The sequence below is a fragment of the Anser cygnoides genome, chromosome 4, assembly GCF_040182565.1.
Source record: "Anser cygnoides isolate HZ-2024a breed goose chromosome 4, Taihu_goose_T2T_genome, whole genome shotgun sequence".
NCBI lineage: Eukaryota > Metazoa > Chordata > Aves > Anseriformes > Anatidae > Anser > Anser cygnoides.
This window is the reverse complement of record NC_089876.1, coordinates 27,111,772-27,131,645: the sequence shown is the minus strand read 5'-3', so window position 1 is coordinate 27,131,645 and position 19,874 is coordinate 27,111,772. Positions and strand designations below refer to the sequence as shown.

General features: G+C 39.9%; 1 protein-coding gene across 4 annotated transcripts in view; it reads right to left on the bottom strand.

The window, feature by feature from the left end:
* Positions 1–19,874, bottom strand: part of GABRB1 (gamma-aminobutyric acid type A receptor subunit beta1) — a 126,560-nt gene that overhangs the window by 8,619 nt on the left and 98,067 nt on the right. For all 4 annotated transcript variants that reach the window (XR_007166594.2, XR_007166595.2, XM_048072898.2 and 1 more), the window contains exons 6-8: positions 1,529–1,666; positions 1,275–1,427; positions 27–277 (exon numbers count right to left, since the gene is read on the bottom strand). Coding sequence is in view for 2 of the 4 variants with exons in the window: in XM_048072898.2 (XP_047928855.1) it covers positions 27–277; positions 1,275–1,427; positions 1,529–1,666 (542 nt within the window). In the remaining 2 variants the exon portion in view is untranslated. The remainder of the gene's footprint in view (positions 1–26; positions 278–1,274; positions 1,428–1,528; positions 1,667–19,874) is intronic.

The window sequence follows — 19,874 nt, the reverse complement described above, 5'->3', positions numbered from 1 at the left end:
TTGAAAAGTTAGTTTGAACATTTTACCTGGACTCTAGTTGTTTCCTGTCTGTTCCTCTCGCCTGCAGCATGTCCTGTCCTGTCTGCTGTCTTTTTTTGACGTTGGGGTCCTTTCCCAAAGAATATATAGTTTACAAAGGCATACTCCAGCAAGGCCAGAAACACAAACACAAAGCATCCCATCAGGTAAATATCTATTGCTTTGACATAGGGAATCTTTGGCAAGGTCTCCCTGAGGTGGGTGCTGATGGTGGTCATCGTCAGCACGGTTGTGATTCCTGCAAGAGAGGTGGACATTGACTAAAAAGATAGTGAAGAAGAGATGAGTGTAAAGGCGTTGTTCACCTACTGTGCAATTCTGATGCTGATAGCTTAATAATGTGATCAGGTCCTAAATACTTCTGGAACAATTTATTTACAGCAGTAGCCCTGCTTGACCCATAGAGTATCTTGTATTGTCCTGGGGAACCAGAATAAGTATCCAACTTTTGACTGAAAACCTTCCCTTTCCCTCCTGAAAGGGAAGTTTTGTGATAAAATGATGGTCTTTGGTGAAAAGAAGGTGATATTCTTGTGCCAAAGACCTTTTCCTGTTAAAGGGGTGCTCTGAATTAAAACATTTCTATCTCACTTCTGTTTTTTGTTTGTTTTTCTTCTTTTCTTTTTGTTTTTAGCTGGATGAAATTATTTTTAGTCTGGTCTAATCACGGGCCATTAATGTATCTAGATAATAACACTATGCACAGGCACAATGAGTTGAATTTACAGAGAGGTGAGTCAAAATAGAGGTGGGAGAAAATGGCTGTCTGACATTCTAATTTGAAGAGGGTATCTGCCTTAAAGCACAAACAGTGGCAGAAGATCTTGGTTCTTATGGTAAATTGTAGGAAAGAACATGGTATGGGAAATAAGCAACCATGGGGGTAAAATAGGCTTATTTGGTGTAAACTGGTTTCCACTGTTGTCCATAGGACCTTGTGTATTCATTCAAGCTACACATCCAGCTGAAGGCAACTCTTTTTAACATCAATGAAATGAAAAAAAAAAAAAAGAAATAAAAATGAAAAAAGTCAGTCAGGATCCCAAACTAACCGCAGAGCCAAACATCAGACATAGGCAAGGTGACATCTGCCTGCCTTCCCAACAGTGAAGACCCTACGCTGAACGGCGTCAGACCACAGTTAATGTTTCTGAAATCAGCTGCACAGAATTGGCACTACTCTGTTCAAAGGCAAGAAGCATCCATGTATCGCGGTGATTTTGAAAATAAGTTACCTAGAGCAACTCTGGCTGCAGAGGCATCATAATTGATCCAAAAAGATACCCACGACAGAATAGTGATCAATGTGGAAGGCATATAGGTCTGCAAAATGAAGTAGCCAATATTTCTCTTGAGCCGGAAGCTAAGTGATAACCGAGGATATGCTCCTGAAAGAAAGAAGCCATACAATGACTAATGCCTAAAATAAGTTAGACATTGATATCTCTGGGGTTGGGGGGGGGAGCTTTTTTAACTAGCTGGTGCTTACCTGTTGTAAACTCCACTCTCTTTGATACCGTCTTGTAATCAACAATAGAAAATTGTGGGAGCTCAATGTTACTAACTCCGGTTACCGCAGACTCCCCTCCATTCCAATAAAATTCAATATCATCGGTTGTGTATCCATCTGAAACAGAGGCACAGTTTGGCTATTGATTTTTCTTTTTGTTTCATAAATTAGCTTAAATAGTTGCTGTTAAAGTGGAAGGAGCTGCTCTTGAATGCTGTTGTGTGAAATTCCTGCTATACAGAAGCCACTTCCACTTCTCTGTGCCTAGAGGAAGCTTCTTAGTGCAGAAAGTGAGAAAAGAGAAAATAAGGACAGAATTTAAGATTAAAGGTCAATTTTTAGCTAGCTCTAATAATACTGCTTTTAGTTCAGGCTTGAGTTGCTCAGTTTACTAATAGACTGATAACATTAGGGAAACTTTTAAACTGGTTAGGAGGAGCTCTGACAGTAAAATCAGGTTCCATGTCCAGCTTTGCTTTTGATTTCCTGTGCAGCCTGTGACAAAACACAGAGTTTGGATCCAGCAGAGGCAAAGATGATTCCAGAATAATTCAGGAGCCTGTACTACCATCTGACACCGTCTGGCTGAGCTGTAGTTACCCCTTTGTTATTCATAGTGTTTTATATTTTAATTAGACCACACCATTATTGATCTGTTATCATAGAATAATTTCCTATCTACTTTAAAACCAGCGTGTTTCTTCTCCCTTCTTTTAACAGTGACGTTGATTATTTTTCACGTAATTAAAAATTAATCTGCCATTTTACCATTGGGAATGTAAACATTATTGTTAGCATTTTCAAATACATTTTAATTAAGCTCAAAAGTGGTTGAATTTCAAAATCCCACAATTGATGTCATTTTTGAACTAATGCTTAAGCTGCTTCCAGTTTATTGCATTTTGCTACTTTCTCCAGATGCCCACTGAAAGAAAGAAGAGCTCATCCAATTTTAAACTTTTCCTTCAGGCGTGAGAGTTAAACCACAGGTTTAAATCATGTAACACAGATCAAATAGAAACATGCATTTGAACTCAAAACTGGACAGTGGTTTTGCCACTGAACAAATCACAGCATCAGAAGCCTCTGCAGAGCTAGGAACTTTAAAATCTATATGCACTGCTGATGAATTTTCTAGCTAGAGATATTAGACTTGAGATGTCTGTTCCTATGATAGTGCTTGGTAATAGGCTCATCTCAGGAAGGCTGACCACATGCAAAATGGATCTGCAGGTCCCCTGGGGGCAGTTGGAGGAGCTCTCAAAGCATGCCACTGGGCTTGAGAGACCACTTAGAAATTCTGCAGTTATTGAACGGATATCTTTTGATGCAAACATACAGTGACGGATTGAACAAGGTTAAGTGTTCACATCTTATTTGTGAACTGTGCCATGGTTTGCTAACTGTCTGAATTGCTGCTGAAACTGTACTAACCTGTGTAATATGGATCATTGCTGTTTGCTTAAACTTCGGTGCTTCCCATTACTTATACCAATTGATTTGAAATAACCCATCTCAGGGGTGTCACGCCGGGTGCTCTGCGTGGCTGGTTTTCATTGCTTTCAGGTAGAAGCCCAGGAGCTTCTCATTGAAAAAAGTCGAGGCAGCTGCTTGGTGGTGGGGCTTCAGTAACTGCTTTAAAGGCACGGCACACAGACATAGGGCCAACGTGAGCCACATGTGTGGTGCAATACTGAAGGGCAGAAGCAGGAAATGAAAACTGATGAATCTTTTTAAAAAGTCAGGGAAATTTTAACTCCCTTTTCTTGCAAGTCTGTATTATAAAAGTATATTGAATATTTCCCTCTTTTTAGAAAGATGCAGCACAATAGAGGAAAAGGTAAGCTATTATCTCATACTGAAAGTGTATTGATTATCTGTCGGCTTGGTACCACACGGACATCTGCTACGTGAGGTAGCAGTCACAGTTATCACTTTGTCTTTAGGGGCTGGTACTAGAAAGAAGACCGGTGTGAGCACTACCCAAAAGTTTCACAAGCGCTTGATGCGAAGTGAACCAGGGGAAGGCTTAGATGTGAGAATCAGGGCTTCTGCTTCAGGGTGTGGAAGAAAGTGATGAACCTGCTTCTTCTGCCCTGTGCCATCAGCTGTTCCCTGTTCCACACCCTTCCCTCCAATTTTGCCCCAATTCTGCCTCTCCCTCAGCCAGTGCAGAGATATACTGATAATGAGAAAGAGCTGATGATGGTTTTTATCCAGGATCGTTCACGTTTCTTAACTCTGCTTTTAGACGAGTAATCGAGCAGGAACACTGCCTGTGGTTTTGAACAGGCAGCACACTCAGGTTTTCCTTGGCAGTCCTTGCAAAGATTTGGGGGCCGGATTCCCACGCGGGGGCGCCCACGCACCGCGCAGCGCTGCCTCGATCCCGCGCCCTCCCTCGCACAATTACTACGTGATTGCCAAGATTTTTTTGAATTTATTATTATTATTATTAATAAAGCTTATTTGATATGTGTAAGCCTTTGTTTGCTCCCTAGATTCTTTCCCATCTTCAAAACCATTAAAATGCATTTTATTGCTCAGCTCCAGACATTAAGCTTCTGCTTCCAAGAAAATAATGTCTAGGAATGGTAATACAGTCCCTGGTGTGGCAACACTTCATTTTGTTTGCTTCTGGACCCGCAGCTGAAAGCTTAAGGGAAAATACTTAGGCAGAAGCGCCACAGGTCTAATTGGATTCGAACATGGCAAGAACTAGTTATGTGTAAATCTTGCTGTTCACAGAAAAAAATGCTTTAGAAATGTTATATAGCAGAGATGAACAGTGTATTAGACGTTAATACCACCAGACTGCTTTATTTTCCACTGCGTTTTTTCTTGCCACCTCAAATACCTCTGGGATAAATAAAGATTCATATTACATTAACTTCACAAACAAAGTCATGGTTCTATTCCTAGGACCCACTCCACAGAGATGTACAAATGGAGCCCCCTTTTTTCCATCTGCTTCTTCATGGTAGGCAGCTCCGAACACCAAGCAAAAGGATCTCTTCCTTAGGGATCTGAGTCTAAATAGGGCATTTTAAAAGAGTATTTCCAGTCTGTGTGCCCTAAACCATTCAGCCTCGTCTAAGGACATGGAGCTGGAGCTCTTTTTCTATTGGCTCATCCCTTTCCTAACGACATGAAGTTTGATGTGATTGCTAAATGTAGTTTTACAGCATCATTCTTCTTGTTTCATATAGTTACCATTCCTCTGACAGTATTTATGATGATAAAACATTTTTTCTGCACACCACAGAGGTGATCCGTACAGTGGTAAATTGATGGTTTCAGCTGAAGCCCAATGTGGGACTGGGGCACCATAGAGCCAAACGTCTGATTGGAATACAATGTCACTAGTTAACATTAAAGTGGTAGAATTGCTTGAAATGGCTCCCTGTCACTGTGTTAGAGTGGGTGTTTACATCTATAAGTGACTTATTTCTTTATTTCTTTCTTTATTTTCAGTGAGGAATACAGGCTGACCCGAAGGAAAGCAGCCTTTTACTTTCTATAGGCAGATGGCAGATTGTAATGTGGGATATGAGTCAGAATTTAGCCTAAGCAATAGTGACCCAAATGAATACTTGGTTCGATTGCTGCAGTATAACAAATTGTCAGTTATTTAAGAAGGTTTCTCAAATAAAAATAAATCTAACATATGGGGGAATCTGTTCTATCCCAGTTGGAGACATCATTTCCTATCCATTAGAAGCAAAAAATAAATGTTATTACTGCACAAAGTCACTCTTGCAGCATTCTAATCTAGTTCAGGGAGTGAATTATAACCTTGCCTTACTTTGCAAACACCTTTAGTATCAGTTTATTTTTCCTTGTTATCTTGTTTTGCCCCTTTAACTTTTTACATCTCATTTGCCATCGAGACTTGATACGAGGTTGGAAGTCCTTTGGGAGAGGAAGTGTTTGTTTTTGCTTAATATCTCTTTAATGGCTAACACAGCAGGACTTCTTGGTATTACTGTAGTCTCAATAAATGGAAACATTTCAGAGCCTCTTGAAGGTTTGTGAAAGAGTCATATGAGTAGTGAGACTTGTACTAAAAATGCCTTACCAGTTTATTTGTCTCCTGGATAATGCCAGTGATGTCAGAGGACCTACTGAGTCTAAAATATAGATAATACTGTTCACAATCAGAAAAACACAATAACATGCTTTATCTAGTATGGCTTTTGTGTGCAAAAGTACCTCTTATAAGGCATACTGGTATTTTTATTTTATTTTTTTTTCCTTTCACTAGTAAGAATTTAATTCTTATTGGCTATAAACAAGCAAATCAAGGAATTATTAGGAAAAAATAAGCAAAATCCTTTAAACTTTCATATGCTTTCCAACCCATGTTGTGCTATATCTTGACTATTACATGCAGTTTTCTTTCTCCATAATAGGTGTACTAAATTGGTTGCAAAGAAGGGCAACTGGGATGATTAAGGACAGACTTGCTTCCATTGAAGGCAGAACTGGCTCAGGCGTGGTTCGTCAGCCTGATGTATGAAGGGACTGAAGGATTGTTATGACAACAGTCTATGAGATCACAAATTAGCATGATGAACTTGAATAGGAAGTGATTATTCACAATCTCTTACACTTCCAGATCAAGAAGGCAATAAATGGCATTGCCTAGTGGTTGGCTTGAAAGAACTAAAGAGAAATATGCAGATAAACTGCAGAACTCTTTGCAGAAGGTGATGTGATGTCAAAAGTTTATGCTTGTTTAGAAGCTATCATATATTCACAAAATAAAAATCTGTCAGGTTATTAAATATAATGATATTATTTCTGACTTCAGTGCCAGAGATATGACTTTGGATGTGAGACATTTTGATGACTTGTCTCAAAACTAGCAGCAATGATATTGCTTTTCAAACTTCTTAAATGAAGCTAGCATTCAATATGTGCTCCAGACTAGTTAACAACTGAGCAGTGTCTACTTGTGCAGACAGGGTATTTGTGTAATTGCACAGATGCCCAACTGCTATTTACAGATCAGCCCTGGTAAGAATAGCCTTCATACATTAGTTTCTACACACTTTTAGACAGTTTCTCAGTTTATAATCTAGCTTTAGTGGCTCTTAAATGCGGTCTTTTGAAATGGAGCTTTAGTGACTCTGGCAGTTACAACTGCTGATGATCTGTTTGTTTATCTGCTTCCATGTTTCTCATTTCCTGGACTGAGTCCTATTCTGCTGTGAGGTTGAAACCAGCAAACTTCTTAATTCTTAATGTTCTTGTCTGAAGGCTAGACAGCAATCAATAAGAGCGGAAGCTATGCATGCAGAGATGAACTCCTCTTGCCCTCCATCCAGATGGACTTCTGCTGGTACCAGAATAGCCCTGTGAGTGTGGTACTCAGAAAAAAGAGTATATTTCTTTACAGTGTTAGATGTCAGAAATCCCAGCCTTGTTCCCTTGCTTTCTTTCTGAGATGCCTTTTTCCTGAATCTGTTTTGAGCTTTCACTTTCTTCCTTTCTTATTCTCCTCTGAAATGGACACTTAAAAAAGATACCAGCTACATCTCAATCTGCAAAAAGTTGAAACAAAGCTCCTGGCTGCTTTTGGTGAGGTTAATCTTTTTTTTTTTTTTTTTCCCTTACTGCTGTCTGTTTTATCTTCTACCCTTTAACCCTCCCTGGTTTGATGAGAAGGAAAAAAAGACATATTTGGGAGCAGCAAAATGCCACCACAAACTGGTTCTACTCCAATCCTGGCAGTGCCAGCTGGGAGCTCCTGACTCTGGACAGGAGACATCAATGTGACCTCCCCTAAGAAGCCAAGTGTTGCAGTCCTTCCCCTTTTGTGCTATCTCAAGAGGCTTCTACTCCATCATGCTAACCAGATGAAGGTAACCTGCTTTCAGTGTTGTCAGGAGCTCATTTTGTGTGGAGATTTCGTCTGATGTAAACCACTCTTTTCATCCCTTACTTTGCCGCCCTTTCTTTCTCGTCTGGAGCTGCTATGCAATGCATAGCTATGTCAGTCTGAGCTATAATCCTGGAAGTTTTTTTCTGACAAGTTGCTTGACAAAGTTAAAAAGAGAACAACAATATATATAAGCATATTATGTAAACATTAGCAACAGAGGTCCAGCTGCTTAGCATTCAATTAATTTAGTTCAGTCAATATTGCATGGTACATAGTTTTGTCTGCTCGTATTGTAAACACATCTTGCCCTTGAGCACTTATTTCATTTGACTAATTAAGATCTACTTCTAAGTGCTCCCGTTTTGTTGCCAGGCAGATTCTCCCAAATTTGGGTACAGCTGTTGTGCTCTGTGAAGAAACCATTTGAAGTCCAGGTCCATCTGTTTTGTTCTCCATTGTGTCAGGCCAAAACCTGTGCTTGCTGAAGGCAGCAGAGCCTCTGACTGTATATGAATCAAGACACTGCATGTTTTTTACTTTTGCCAGCATGGTTCATGCAAGTACACCTTATATTTCTGTGCAATATTTTTTCCCCCCTGGATGTGGTAGTGAAAACCTTTTTAAAATTTTAACTACTTAATTCAGTTTCTTAATTTTTTCAGAGAGGTAAATACTGAGGCAAGTACTAGGCCAATGAGCTTGGGCTTTTTAGATAAACTATGAGAATGAAGTTTTCCTGGTGGTCTTGTTCAGTGTTCTGACTATGTAAGATGCTGAATTTTCATTTCATGAACAACTGTAGAAAAAAATTAAAGTAACATTGAGCTACATGAAAATTTTCATTCAGCCAAAATTAAGGATGAATGAAAAAAGAACTTTTCTAAATAAAATTCATTTCAAATAAAAATTCCACCTATTTTGACTTTTGAAAATTAAATATTTTTTTAAAGAAAAAAATATATAATGCACACGTGTTATGCATGTATTACACTTTTTCTGCATGCATATCTTGGGAAAACTGTTGCACATTACTGAATTGATACTTCAATGGGGAAAAAGCCTGGCCTGAAAAACACTCTGCTGTTCTTTGTGATGTTGTTTCAAGGCCATGAAAAGAAATGTAGATTGATTTGACAGTTGTTCTAAAACTTTTCATGCATCTACTTTACCATTGTAGCCATAGGTAAATACTAAATCTGTATTGTCAGGTATGGAGTAAGAAAATCCTACAAAGAATCAAAAGTTAAGGAAAAGTACATCTAGATGTGTTCTTGCTAAATAGATTTATAACTGTAACAAAAAAAAAAAAAAAGAAAAGAAAAAAGAAAATGAAACTTCAGACTGATTTCTGGTCTTTGTTCTACAAAAATTACTCTCATTGCTTATGAAGCACATACGACGTCCTCTCCTGAGGAAATGTACCTCCATGAAAGCACGGAAATACATCTGCATCATTTCAAACACCTTAACACATACTGCAGGTCACAGCAGGGCTAAAAAGTGCAGGTTACCAGCATTTTTGTGACTGTCTGTGTTGCAGAGATTGAACTTGTGCTAGCAATGATTGGTAGAAAAATAGCAAATTACAGTACAAAATAACAAAATTCTGCTACTGCTAAGAAAATACACAGAAAACATATACTACTTTTCATCCATAGATTAAATATGATACAAAACCAATCCGTCTTCATTTTGTAGGGAGACTCAAAATGCAGAACAAACATAGCATACTTTACCAACATGTTATATTCATTTCACCTCAAAAAAATAAAAAAAATAAAAAAGAAAGGTAAGCCAAAGAATACAGGGTTATATAGAGAAATGTTAGGTCTTACTAGCCCGATATGTCTGGACAGCCTGGATCAATAATCAGAACTAACAAGCTGTATGTTCCCTGGGACAAAAAGCAGGCTGGATTCAGGAGGAGAGTACAGGAGGTGAGTGGCTTCACCTGACTATTTTAAGTAGAGAAGCAGACTCTTTTAGGTGGGTTATGTACAAAATCTGCTTGGTATCTGCCTTTTTTTGTGGAGGCAGATGTGCAGCACATACTCGTTAGTGGACTAATAGGGGGTGATGATGGAGGGGCAAGCTCTCCATAGAGAGGGATGATCCCAGGTCTTGTAATCAAAGGACACTGGGTAATTTTTTGTGTGCTCAATCTTGTTGATACAAATTCCAGCCCACAGTGTGTGAAATATTGAATTAAAGGTTTTGTTGCTTTGACCCTGAATGTGAATTCAAATAAGGCTGTCATGCTCTGTGTGGTTTGGATTAGAAATGGTAATATGTTAAATAACCGTGTGTTTTCTCAGGAAGAGCTCTCCATAGGTAATTTACTGTTCAGAGGCACTTACAGAATACAAATGAATGAGAATAGAGAGAGATTGCTGAAGAGATCAGCCAAATATTCTGAGTTAAAACTCAGTCATTGATGGTATTAGCTAAAATTGCATCCCACCAGTGGGAATAGAGATGCTGGGTAACAATTCAACAGCCTTTAGGTGCTGCTTCATTAGCCCATATCTATACTTAGAGTAATTGTGCAGCCTTTGTGTTTTCCCCGGCCATCAGCACTATGGCTATGAAGACCTGATCCTGGCATCCAGTGCCTCATATGAAATGAATCTTTGCTTAGCTCCATTTCCACCTACAAGCTAATGGGCAGATTTTCATTGTACAAAACAGCCTTGCACTTCGGTGTTAACAGATATTCTTAAGACTGAGTTACAGAAACATGCTCCCTGTGTGGCCAGGGAGATTGGATTTGTGATTGGGAAAACATAGTGCTGCTATTTGTAAGGATGAATCGAAGGCTGCCAGTCACCAGAAAACATGAATTCAATGAAAACTAATATAACCATGAATGAAATCTTCAAACAAAACTGAAATGCACAATGTTTTCTTCTTGAAACTTCCCCCACACAGTGGTTTGCTCATAATGAGCAATGTTTCTTTGTGCAGTCTACTTCTGTATGCCATGTTTGTTACTTGACATTTATGCAGAAGATGAATCTGCATCAGCAAAAGCTGTTAGAAGTGGTAGCAGAAAGCTAATAGAGGAATCTTTAAGAATTTTATCTGATGGACTCAGTTGTGCTTTCAGTTTTGCAACTTGGTTCCTGACGAGTGGAGGTCTGGTACATGAATGTACAGCCCAATTAGTAATTAACTACTTTGTGCTCATGCTCTGCCAGGTTGGGTAAGCAGTCTTTCAGCATAGTGACTTGAAGCACTGTGTTTTGCTTATTTGTGTTATTGCAGTGTCAAGGAACCATAGGTGAAGCTCAAGACAGACTGTACTGGCACTGAACAGAGAATTTCTCAAGATTTATTACATCTGTAAACTCAGATGCATTTGAGGCAAGAATTCATTCTCACGAAATGAAGTGAATCCATGAGTACCAGAATCTCCCAATTTGTGCTGGGTTTTATTTTATGCAGCAATTCACACCTTGGCAGAGGACAAGTAAATTCATGAACCGTACTTAGGGCTGTAATATCCTAGCACAACTGCGTTATCTCAAAGCACAATATGCCAGCTCTGCAAAAGATGTGATATGACCGGGTTTGGAAACTATTTTTGCTGCTTCTCTGACTACAGAAATATAGGCTCATGTACAAGCACAGCTGTTTCCTGAGAAATCCACCCCTCCTCTAAATGAGCCCCTATTTTTGAAAAGTGAGCCCAGCTTGGCTCTTTCTGGTCACTGGGGGACAGCCTGGTCCTATCAGTGGCTCTGAGGCTGCTAAGAAGGGGCAGAAATGTGCAGAACACTCGCTGTAATTTACTCTGCCTTCTGCTGTGTGCAACCGAAGAGGGCTTCAGATACTCTGGCTAGGTGACTAGCTTGGCTAATTTCATGCGCTCATGCAAGTACTGAGTGCCAAGTGTTTGCTACCAAAATCTATGGATCTGTATAGCTATCCATCCTTTTGAAAATAAAAAGGGAAAGATATCTAAACTACACTGTCAGCACCTGAGTAACTTCTAAATTTGCGTGCAGTGTACAGATGCATGGTAAAAGTGAAATGACTAGTTTCTAACCCTCTAGGGAAAGAAATCTTTCCAAAGTGTGTGAACAGAGCAGTCTCCATTGCTTAATACTAGTGTACTGTGAAGAATGGATTATTTTGACTTAGCGACTGACTTGAGTTATGAAGGGTAAGCAATGACTGAAACTGAGCCAAAACAAACAAAAAAACAAAACCAACAAAAACAACAAAAACAACAACAAAAAATTAAAATGTCATGAATAAACAATACAAAATCCCATTTGTGTTCAGTATCAATATCAACAAGGTATTTGTGAATCTGCCTCTCAGAATGTCTGGAAAAAATAAAAAATAAAAACAGGAACAACTTGGTCAGCTCTACAAGCTCTTCCCCTTGCTGGGCTTTCTGTCCCTACTGGTGTTTGTTGCTGTGGGTGCTCATGCTGTATCTTTAAAGCCACTCGTTTTTTGTTGCCAGTGCATTCTCTGCAACTTTGAAGGACAGCATTTCAGCTAGGTTAGGAGATAATGTATTTCTACACATTGCTGTGTATGTGCAGAGCCTCTCTGGACGATTGTTCAGCAGTGAACAGACAGTGATACAAGCTCAGCATGTGTATCCTGCAAAGGATATACAGAGGGACTCAGGACATGTTATCTAAATGTCTTTAGAGATGATTATGGTGTGTTTTGAATTGCTAAATGTGCTCTTCCCCAGGGAGTGGTCAATTTGTTGTCCCAGTGGGCAATACCAGCAGCACGAGCATGCTGACTTCCTTGAAACTCTTGCAGAGATGTTTCCTGTAAACTATCTTCCTTGTTTTATGAGCATGCTGCGATAAAATATGTTTAACTGTTCTTTTGCGAGGGTTTGTGGGAGCTAGTTGCTTGAATATGCCATTTGAACCATGACAAAACCCTTGTGAAATGTGGCATTTTGTGCATGTCATGGAGCAGAAAGCAATGGGAGTACAAAAGCAGCCATGGATTATATGTTAACTGATGGAGGCACACATGCATGCTGGTTACTGCTGTGAATGGGATGAAATGCTAAAATCCTTGTATCCCTTATAGCAGGCAGATTAAGTCAGAGAGAGGCTGGCAGAATTGCCCACTTGGTAAGATTGCTCCTACAAATATCTGCAAGAGTGATTTCTGCAGCATGTGCCAAATTAACAAGTCAGAACCTATCCTCCCGCTATTTTTGCTTGCAGAAGGTTGTCTCAAAATTAAGTATGTCAATTTTAATTTTAAAATGCGCATATCAAAACTGGGGAGATTAATGTTTGAAAGATTTAATGAATGGCCAGATTTTGTTCAATTGTAACTCCCTTCTTTTGTTTCACCTTTCTTATATTTCATATTTAACACCTTTGTGCTGCCTTTCTTGAGGCTGTATGCATTGTGAAACTGCTGTAAACCCACTTCTAAGCACCAGCTGACCATTTTTAGCTCTCTCTTAGGTCTGTTTTCTGTTATCCTGATTATATTGAGACAATTTGAATTCTGTATCAATTATTAACTGTTCCACTTTCTTGTTGCTTTTTTTCTATTTTTCCCTATGGCCTTAGGTCTCAGCAAAACATGGGGAGCTGCTCTTGAGCATGTGCAGAAAAGCCATTCATGCAATTGACATGTCAATACCTGTCATCACTATAAATAATTCAGTTTATTAGTAGCTCTAATAGTTCCAGTCTGATGAGGCAGAGGGTGATCTGGTGTAACAAGAATATCTACTTCAGCTATGAATGGTCCTGCAACAGCCACCAGGACTTCGAGCTCCTTTTCTTGGGAGCTGTTTTTAAGATGAGGTTTTAAGATGAGGTCTTTAAGATGAGTTCCTCACCTTTCTTGGTGTAAAAGGAGGTGGGACAGAAGAGAATAAAGGTATCTCAATCTGTGTGGGCTTTGGGAAAGGTGTTGCTGGCACCTACTTCCACTCAGAGGGGCTGGGGAGCTGCTGCTAGACAAAGGTAGAAGATGTAGGGGGACAGCTAGTAAGTGCACTTGTTCCCAGATAATTCACTGACAGGAAAAGTCAATAATGTGCTTGTGTGTGCAAGGTACATATAAATACTTTGCCATTGGGGGTGGATAGTATTTTTCATCTGTATTGTTGTCACTGACTCAGGCATCTAGTTGAGCTTCACAAACATTTGTATCAAATAAATGAAGAGATAAAAAGTAATGGCAGCTCCTTAAGCCAGCTTTGACATAAAAGTGAAGTTTCTGTATAATTGTACTCTGCACCGACCAGAAAGAAGAGCATGTTCATGCATGTAGCTGAGGTGGTAAGTCTGTTAAAACTGTACTTCAGGTCTGACTAAGTAAATATAGAAGTCTGAACACTTGGAAATATCAGTGCTTACTGGCAATGATTTTCTAATGGTTGTGAAATGGCATATCCTTCTGTGTGGCACTTGCATCTAAATTCAAATGCACACTAGATTTAATTATAATTTGAGAAAATCTGAAAGATGTGAATGGTTTGATTCATCCAATTGATTTTTTGTTTTCTTCTTACTCTGGAACAGTGTTGTACCCTGAGTATATATCAAGCTTTATTCTTTAGTGGACACTCATATCTCAGAGTATCGTGCTTCACGTGTAATTTGGCATTCCTGTTTCTCCTGCAGCATTTGGGAAGAGGGGCTTGTGCTTGGATGAAGGAGCAGGGTCCCAGAGCTTTGAATATATACGGCAGACAGAGGGACTTGGCTCCCACCTTCCAGCATGGCATCTTTGAATTTAGATTTCCTCTTGCTCTTGCATACATGGTTTATTTTCTTTTGGTAAGTGGTCCCATGAGTCCTCTGTACTTAGATTACATTTCTTCCAAAAGTAATAAAACAAGCAAAACAAACAAACAAAAACCCCAAACTAACAAACCCAAACAAACCAAATTTTCACTAAGTTTTAGCACACAAAACTCAATGATAGCCTTTGCTCCAGTTTCTAAAGATGTCAGATTTGCAGTGATATTGATGGGCTAAGTGACTTTAGAGACAGTTCTCAGAAAGATAAGTGGGTAGGAACTTTTCTGGTTTTTGCCTTCAGAAACTTAATCTCAAAAAGATGCCACTGTTTGATTGGCCTGAGTTTCTGGAAAGATGTCTCACTCTTTGTACACCATAGTACACTCTCTCATATTACTCTGTTAGAACTTAATTTTAGGATGGCTTGGTATTTTAGAACAGCTAAAGGAATTGGCCAGAAGCAGATGACCGCTCTCATTCTCAGCTCTATGCTGTAATAAAAAGAGACCAGTCAAAGAGGAGAAAATGAGATTTTTTTTCCTTTCCTTTTCTTTTCCTTTTTTTTTTTTTTTTTCTGTAGGGCTGGCAGGGCCCATGGGAAGTGGCACATTCTGGGATACAGGGTTGTGGCTGACACGTCTTAACGAAGGAGCAGGGGGAGTCTGACAAGTGAGTGAATGAGAGAAGCTCTTCATTTATGGATGTGACAGAACCCAAGTTTCTGTGGGGAATGGGAGTTGCCCTCATTACAAATGTCAGAAAGATTGAATATTTTGGAAAAGGCATAGAGATGAGTTTCCTTCCAGCTTTGTTGTTAATTGAGAAGGAGACTTGCGACTTGTTTTTAGCATACTCTGAGCAACCAAATCCTCCATAGCACCCATGGGTGCCTGAGGAATGAGGGCTGAGAGCAAGGTGCAGAGTAAATGATGGCAACCTAAATGCACCTGTTAGATCCCAGGAATCCATGGAAAAAAATAGTTTTCCACTGACTTTCACCAGCACAAAGATGAGGCTGGGCAGGCTGGAGGAGAGCACCCGCTCTGTCCTGGCTGCTGCCCCCTGGATCAAGCAGAGCCCCTTGGGAAGGGGAAATCATGCTTTCTCTGGAAGTGATATGATATGCTTGGTGAGAAGAAGCAGGGTGAGACCAGATCTTTTTTTTTTTTTTTTTTCCCCTGATACTTTAGGGAGAAGGCACCAGTGGATCCATCTCAAAGCTCCTGCTGCTTCAGGTACCAGCACACTCATATTCATCAGTGAATTTTTATTGTCAGGCATGAAAATATTACTAGATATATGTTGCCTGCAGGCAGGTAAAGGAAAAGCTCTCTGGGAAAGCTTGGATTTAAGACAGGCTTTTCATCTCTAATAAAAATAGCCCTTTTTGTTTGAGGTGTAGGTTCTTACATCCATGGTAGTTCAAATGCAATCATAATCTGGATCAATGCAGTCTTGTCTCAAGCAGGGAGCTGTGATAAATCTGTTCAAATCTCATCCTGTCAGACCTCTCTGTGCCAACAGAGGTGATAATGAATGTTTAGGTATGAACACAGTTGTTGTTTCTTCTTGCAACAAACCATCTAGAGGTTCAAGTGAAATATTTTATTGATTGACTGCAATACCACTGTGAGCTTGTTGCTCTTTCATGTAAGCATTACGTATATTTAGTATTATGTCTGTTTTTATATGAAGCAAAGACAGCCATAAAGACAATGGAGTCAAAAAGAAATTGTCATTTTCTATTCTGTAACTGACTAAATAAATCTCCCACTTTCCCCCAAATTGGTCTTTTCAGGCTTCTCTGGGCTTGTTCACTTCTCCCACACAAGTGATGTGGTTACTAGGAGAGTGCTACTGACAAGGCATGGTTCAGTGTTGCAATGTAGATTCCTGAATCATGCTGCAGCATTACTGTTGTCATAGAGACACAGATTTTTAAGGCCAAAGGGAGAGTTTTGCTAATCTGCTCAGACCTCTTGTAAAACACATAGCAGATTGCCAGCAAGTAAATAATTTTGCCAAGCTGGAGCACAGCCTGGCTTTCTCTCTCCTGTGACAGTGAAACAAGCTTCACTTGAGATTGGGAGATGCTGGAAGGCAGGTCCAAATGGGATATGATTTATTGTTAGAGTGGTGCTGTCTGCATATCGTTTTTCCTGCTGAGTGAAAGCCAGATGCAGGCTTAGACCACAAGGTCATGCCGTGACTGTGATACTTGCAACTTCAAAGAGACAGAGTATTAGAGTAATAACAGTATCCCATCCTAGGTGGTGCAGTGAGGTCAGCACTTGTATTGTAATGAAGGATGCTAGAGTGGGGTGGCTGTGTACAGTCAAAAGTCTCTGCCAGACCAGCTCTGACTGATACAGCTGCAGCAGCTTGATACGTGCAGGAGTGGCCCTTGCCACAGGCTGCCTGGTAAAGCAGAACTAACAGTGGGGGGATTTAACATCCTAAACTGTCAAGATGACATCCGTCAAAGCTCTTGTGAGAGTGCCAAGCAGCTTGGGTAACCTCCAACCAAGTATTAAGCCTCCTCTGTCCAGGGTCTGTTAATCCATGAGAACTGCATTGTGACAGAGCCCAGCTCTGCTGACAAAGCAATTCCAGTTATAAAATCTCTTGCTTTTGCACAGACTAATTTCCAGTGGCCGTCACCATATTACACACTGAAACAGGTTTAAAGCCTCTGATATGGTTTCCCATCTGCCTCCACAAAATTTGGAGTAAGGCGAAGTGCTTGAGCAAAGCAGTGAAAATTTGTGTGAAGGATCATGTGCAGCCAAAATGCTCTCCTCCTCCTAAATGTATACATCTATCTGGTTGTCAGCTGTGCAGAAATAGCTTCTGCCATCCTGTAAGATAGCTTCAGGAAGGCTGGAAATGTATTTTTTTTTAAGTGAAAATAATCTGCTGGCTCAATATAAGCATGTCTTATCACTGCTCTGGCTGATCTTCTGGAGAGGTTAGATACAGGGCAGTGTTCTGGTTCTTGGCGCTCTTCTCCCATTCCTGTGTAGCACCATTGTTTTGCTGCTCTTGGCAGTGCCTTATGCTACTCACTGGTAAGTATTATTAAGGCCAATTCTTAGCACTTTAGATTTTCAAGGGATTGTTTATGGCTGACTCCCACAAAATCCCTAAAAGATGCAATGACTCTGCTTTTCAGTTCACGAATAGAACAGAACAGAACAGAACAGAATAGAATAGAATAGAATAGAATAGAATAGAATAGAATAGAATAGAATAGAATAGTTCTGTAGGAAGGGATCCTCAAAGTTCATGTAGTCCAACTACCTGACTTCTTAAGGGCTGACCAAAAGTTAAAGCATATAAATGAAGGCATTATCCAAATGCTCTTGAACACTGACAGGCATGGGGCATCAACCACCTCTCTAGGAAGCCTCTTCCAGTGCGTTGACCGAGATATGTTCTATTCTTTGAGTAACTTAAGAGCAATTCATCTATGAGACTGCCTGATTCCTCTGGAGCATGCTTCTACAGTAGGAGTAAGTCTCACTGAAAACACAGGGAAACTTAAAAGAGGGCCGGTTGGTGTGTGCAACAATATTAGCGTGCCCTGTCATTGCTGGAGCTGTACAGGTGCTATAAACACACTGGGAAGCACTGAACTTTTGGAGGGCCAAATATATTTCCAGATTGCTTGGTTTAGATGAGGGGAAGCACACTGGGACAGGGAGAGGACTCTCACAGGTGCCAACTTCCTGCCACCTTATTGGGACGAACGAAATCCTGCTGCTCTCATTTTGATGGAGAGCTGTGGGAAGGAGTGGGGACAGTGTAGCAGCCCTACTTTCCTAGTGTGTGGGACTAGAAGAACAGGAAACAGTCCTGATCTGCTCATAAAGCTCAGGGATTTTTTAGGGATATTTAACAATAATGTGAGGAACACATAATCCATCTTGGGCATGGTCAAGTGTCTTGGCGTTTATTTATCTATCAGGCTTTTGCTTGCTGTTTCTATTGCAGAGTTGTGTTGCTTGTGATTGCATCTGCAGGCATGCACCTTCATGCAAGCTGTACATTTACACCTGCAGGTCAGTGGAGGTCAGCTAAACAACTACTTCTCTTTAAATGTAGGAGAGATAATTTACCAGCTCATACAGATCTTTGACTTAGTTTATATTCTGCCTTTGACTTTTTGCTTAACTTCCTAATTGTCGTGTGCATATTCTACAGGCACTGAACTCTCCTTATAAACATTTCTCTTCATTTCTGAGCTCACTTACAGAGTCTCTCCTGACCAGATATAATTTAAAGGGTGGAGATGAGGAAGGATCATTCAATTGGAACAAGAATTTCAGACAACTAATAAGAAAGAGAAGATTCTTATTTAGTGCAACTTACAGTGCTTTAATTGCCAAAAATGGAGCCATGCCAGTTTTCACCAGCTGAAGATCAGACCTATTTCTTCCATATCAGATTACATGCTGTTGCCAGCTACTAGGTTTAGGGCTATCAGTATTGCATAGATTTACACATCTATACAGGTCTTTTTGCAGTCTATGTGTTTAGTTTCATATATTGTTTTCCTTCTGCATGCACAAAGCTTGCAAGATTACTGACAGCACTCAGGAAAAAAATGTTGTTAAGAAATAAAGTTGGGATTTAAAAAAGGTCAGTGTTACTCTTATTAAATTCCTGCTGAAACCAAAAAGACTGTAGGTAGCAGCAGAAGAAAGTTGGTGGCAATTGCAACATAGATGACACCTCCTCACTGCTCTGGAACATGGTGCCTTGTGGGTTAAGCATATCAACAGTGTAAACACAATATAAAGATGACCACAACCACTTTCCAGTGCTTTGGAGATGGTTCAACAGTGCACATGGTGCACAGTATCTGTCTGTTGGTAAGAGATGCTCCTTAATCCTACACAGGCAGATCCACGATAGCTTAGTGATTACAGCACTGCCTTCCCTGGTCCTTTTATTTAAGGACAGCTTATTTTAATTCTTGTCTCTCTCCAACCTGAGATGTATAAGACTTTCCTTCAAAAAGATATATATATATATTTAACCAAGAATATGTTAACAATTTTATTTTCATCCTAGCTCTGCAAAGATTTATATAGTGGCACAGTAGAAAGCTGGATAGCTGAAGTGGAATGCAGGAACCGGAGTGAGAGGCTGAAGATGGGAATCTCACAAATTGGTTCTGTCATGGAAGAAAATGTCACATTTCTGGTGTGTGTGGCACTAACAGGGAGGCAGTGGTCATGGCTATTACCTGTTAATTCACATCCATCCTGCCCCTTGGTAACTTTCAAGGAGATTAATGGGGACTACTAAGTGCTGAGTACTCAGGATGACTGTTTTTCTACTGCTTAAAAGCCTGAGAATGAGGCAGCCTGGTCTTCAGAAATGTGTCCAGAATGTTCTTCTTCCAAGTACATCATCAATAATTTTCAAGTGTTTTAGAGATGCATAGGAGAAAAGTTGGGGGTGCATTAGAAAGACATATTTTTGATGGTGAATTGTCATAGATTCCAGGGTTCCTGGTATATACAATACCTGAAAATTTCAGTAGTAGTTATGCATGCTTCTGCTTTTGTGCAATCATTCTTTTGTTAGTAGAACTGGTCTAGATATTCATTAGAAGTAATGCATTATACTAATTTTGACCTGCTGACAAATTATGAATAAAGATTTTGTTGATTTCTTT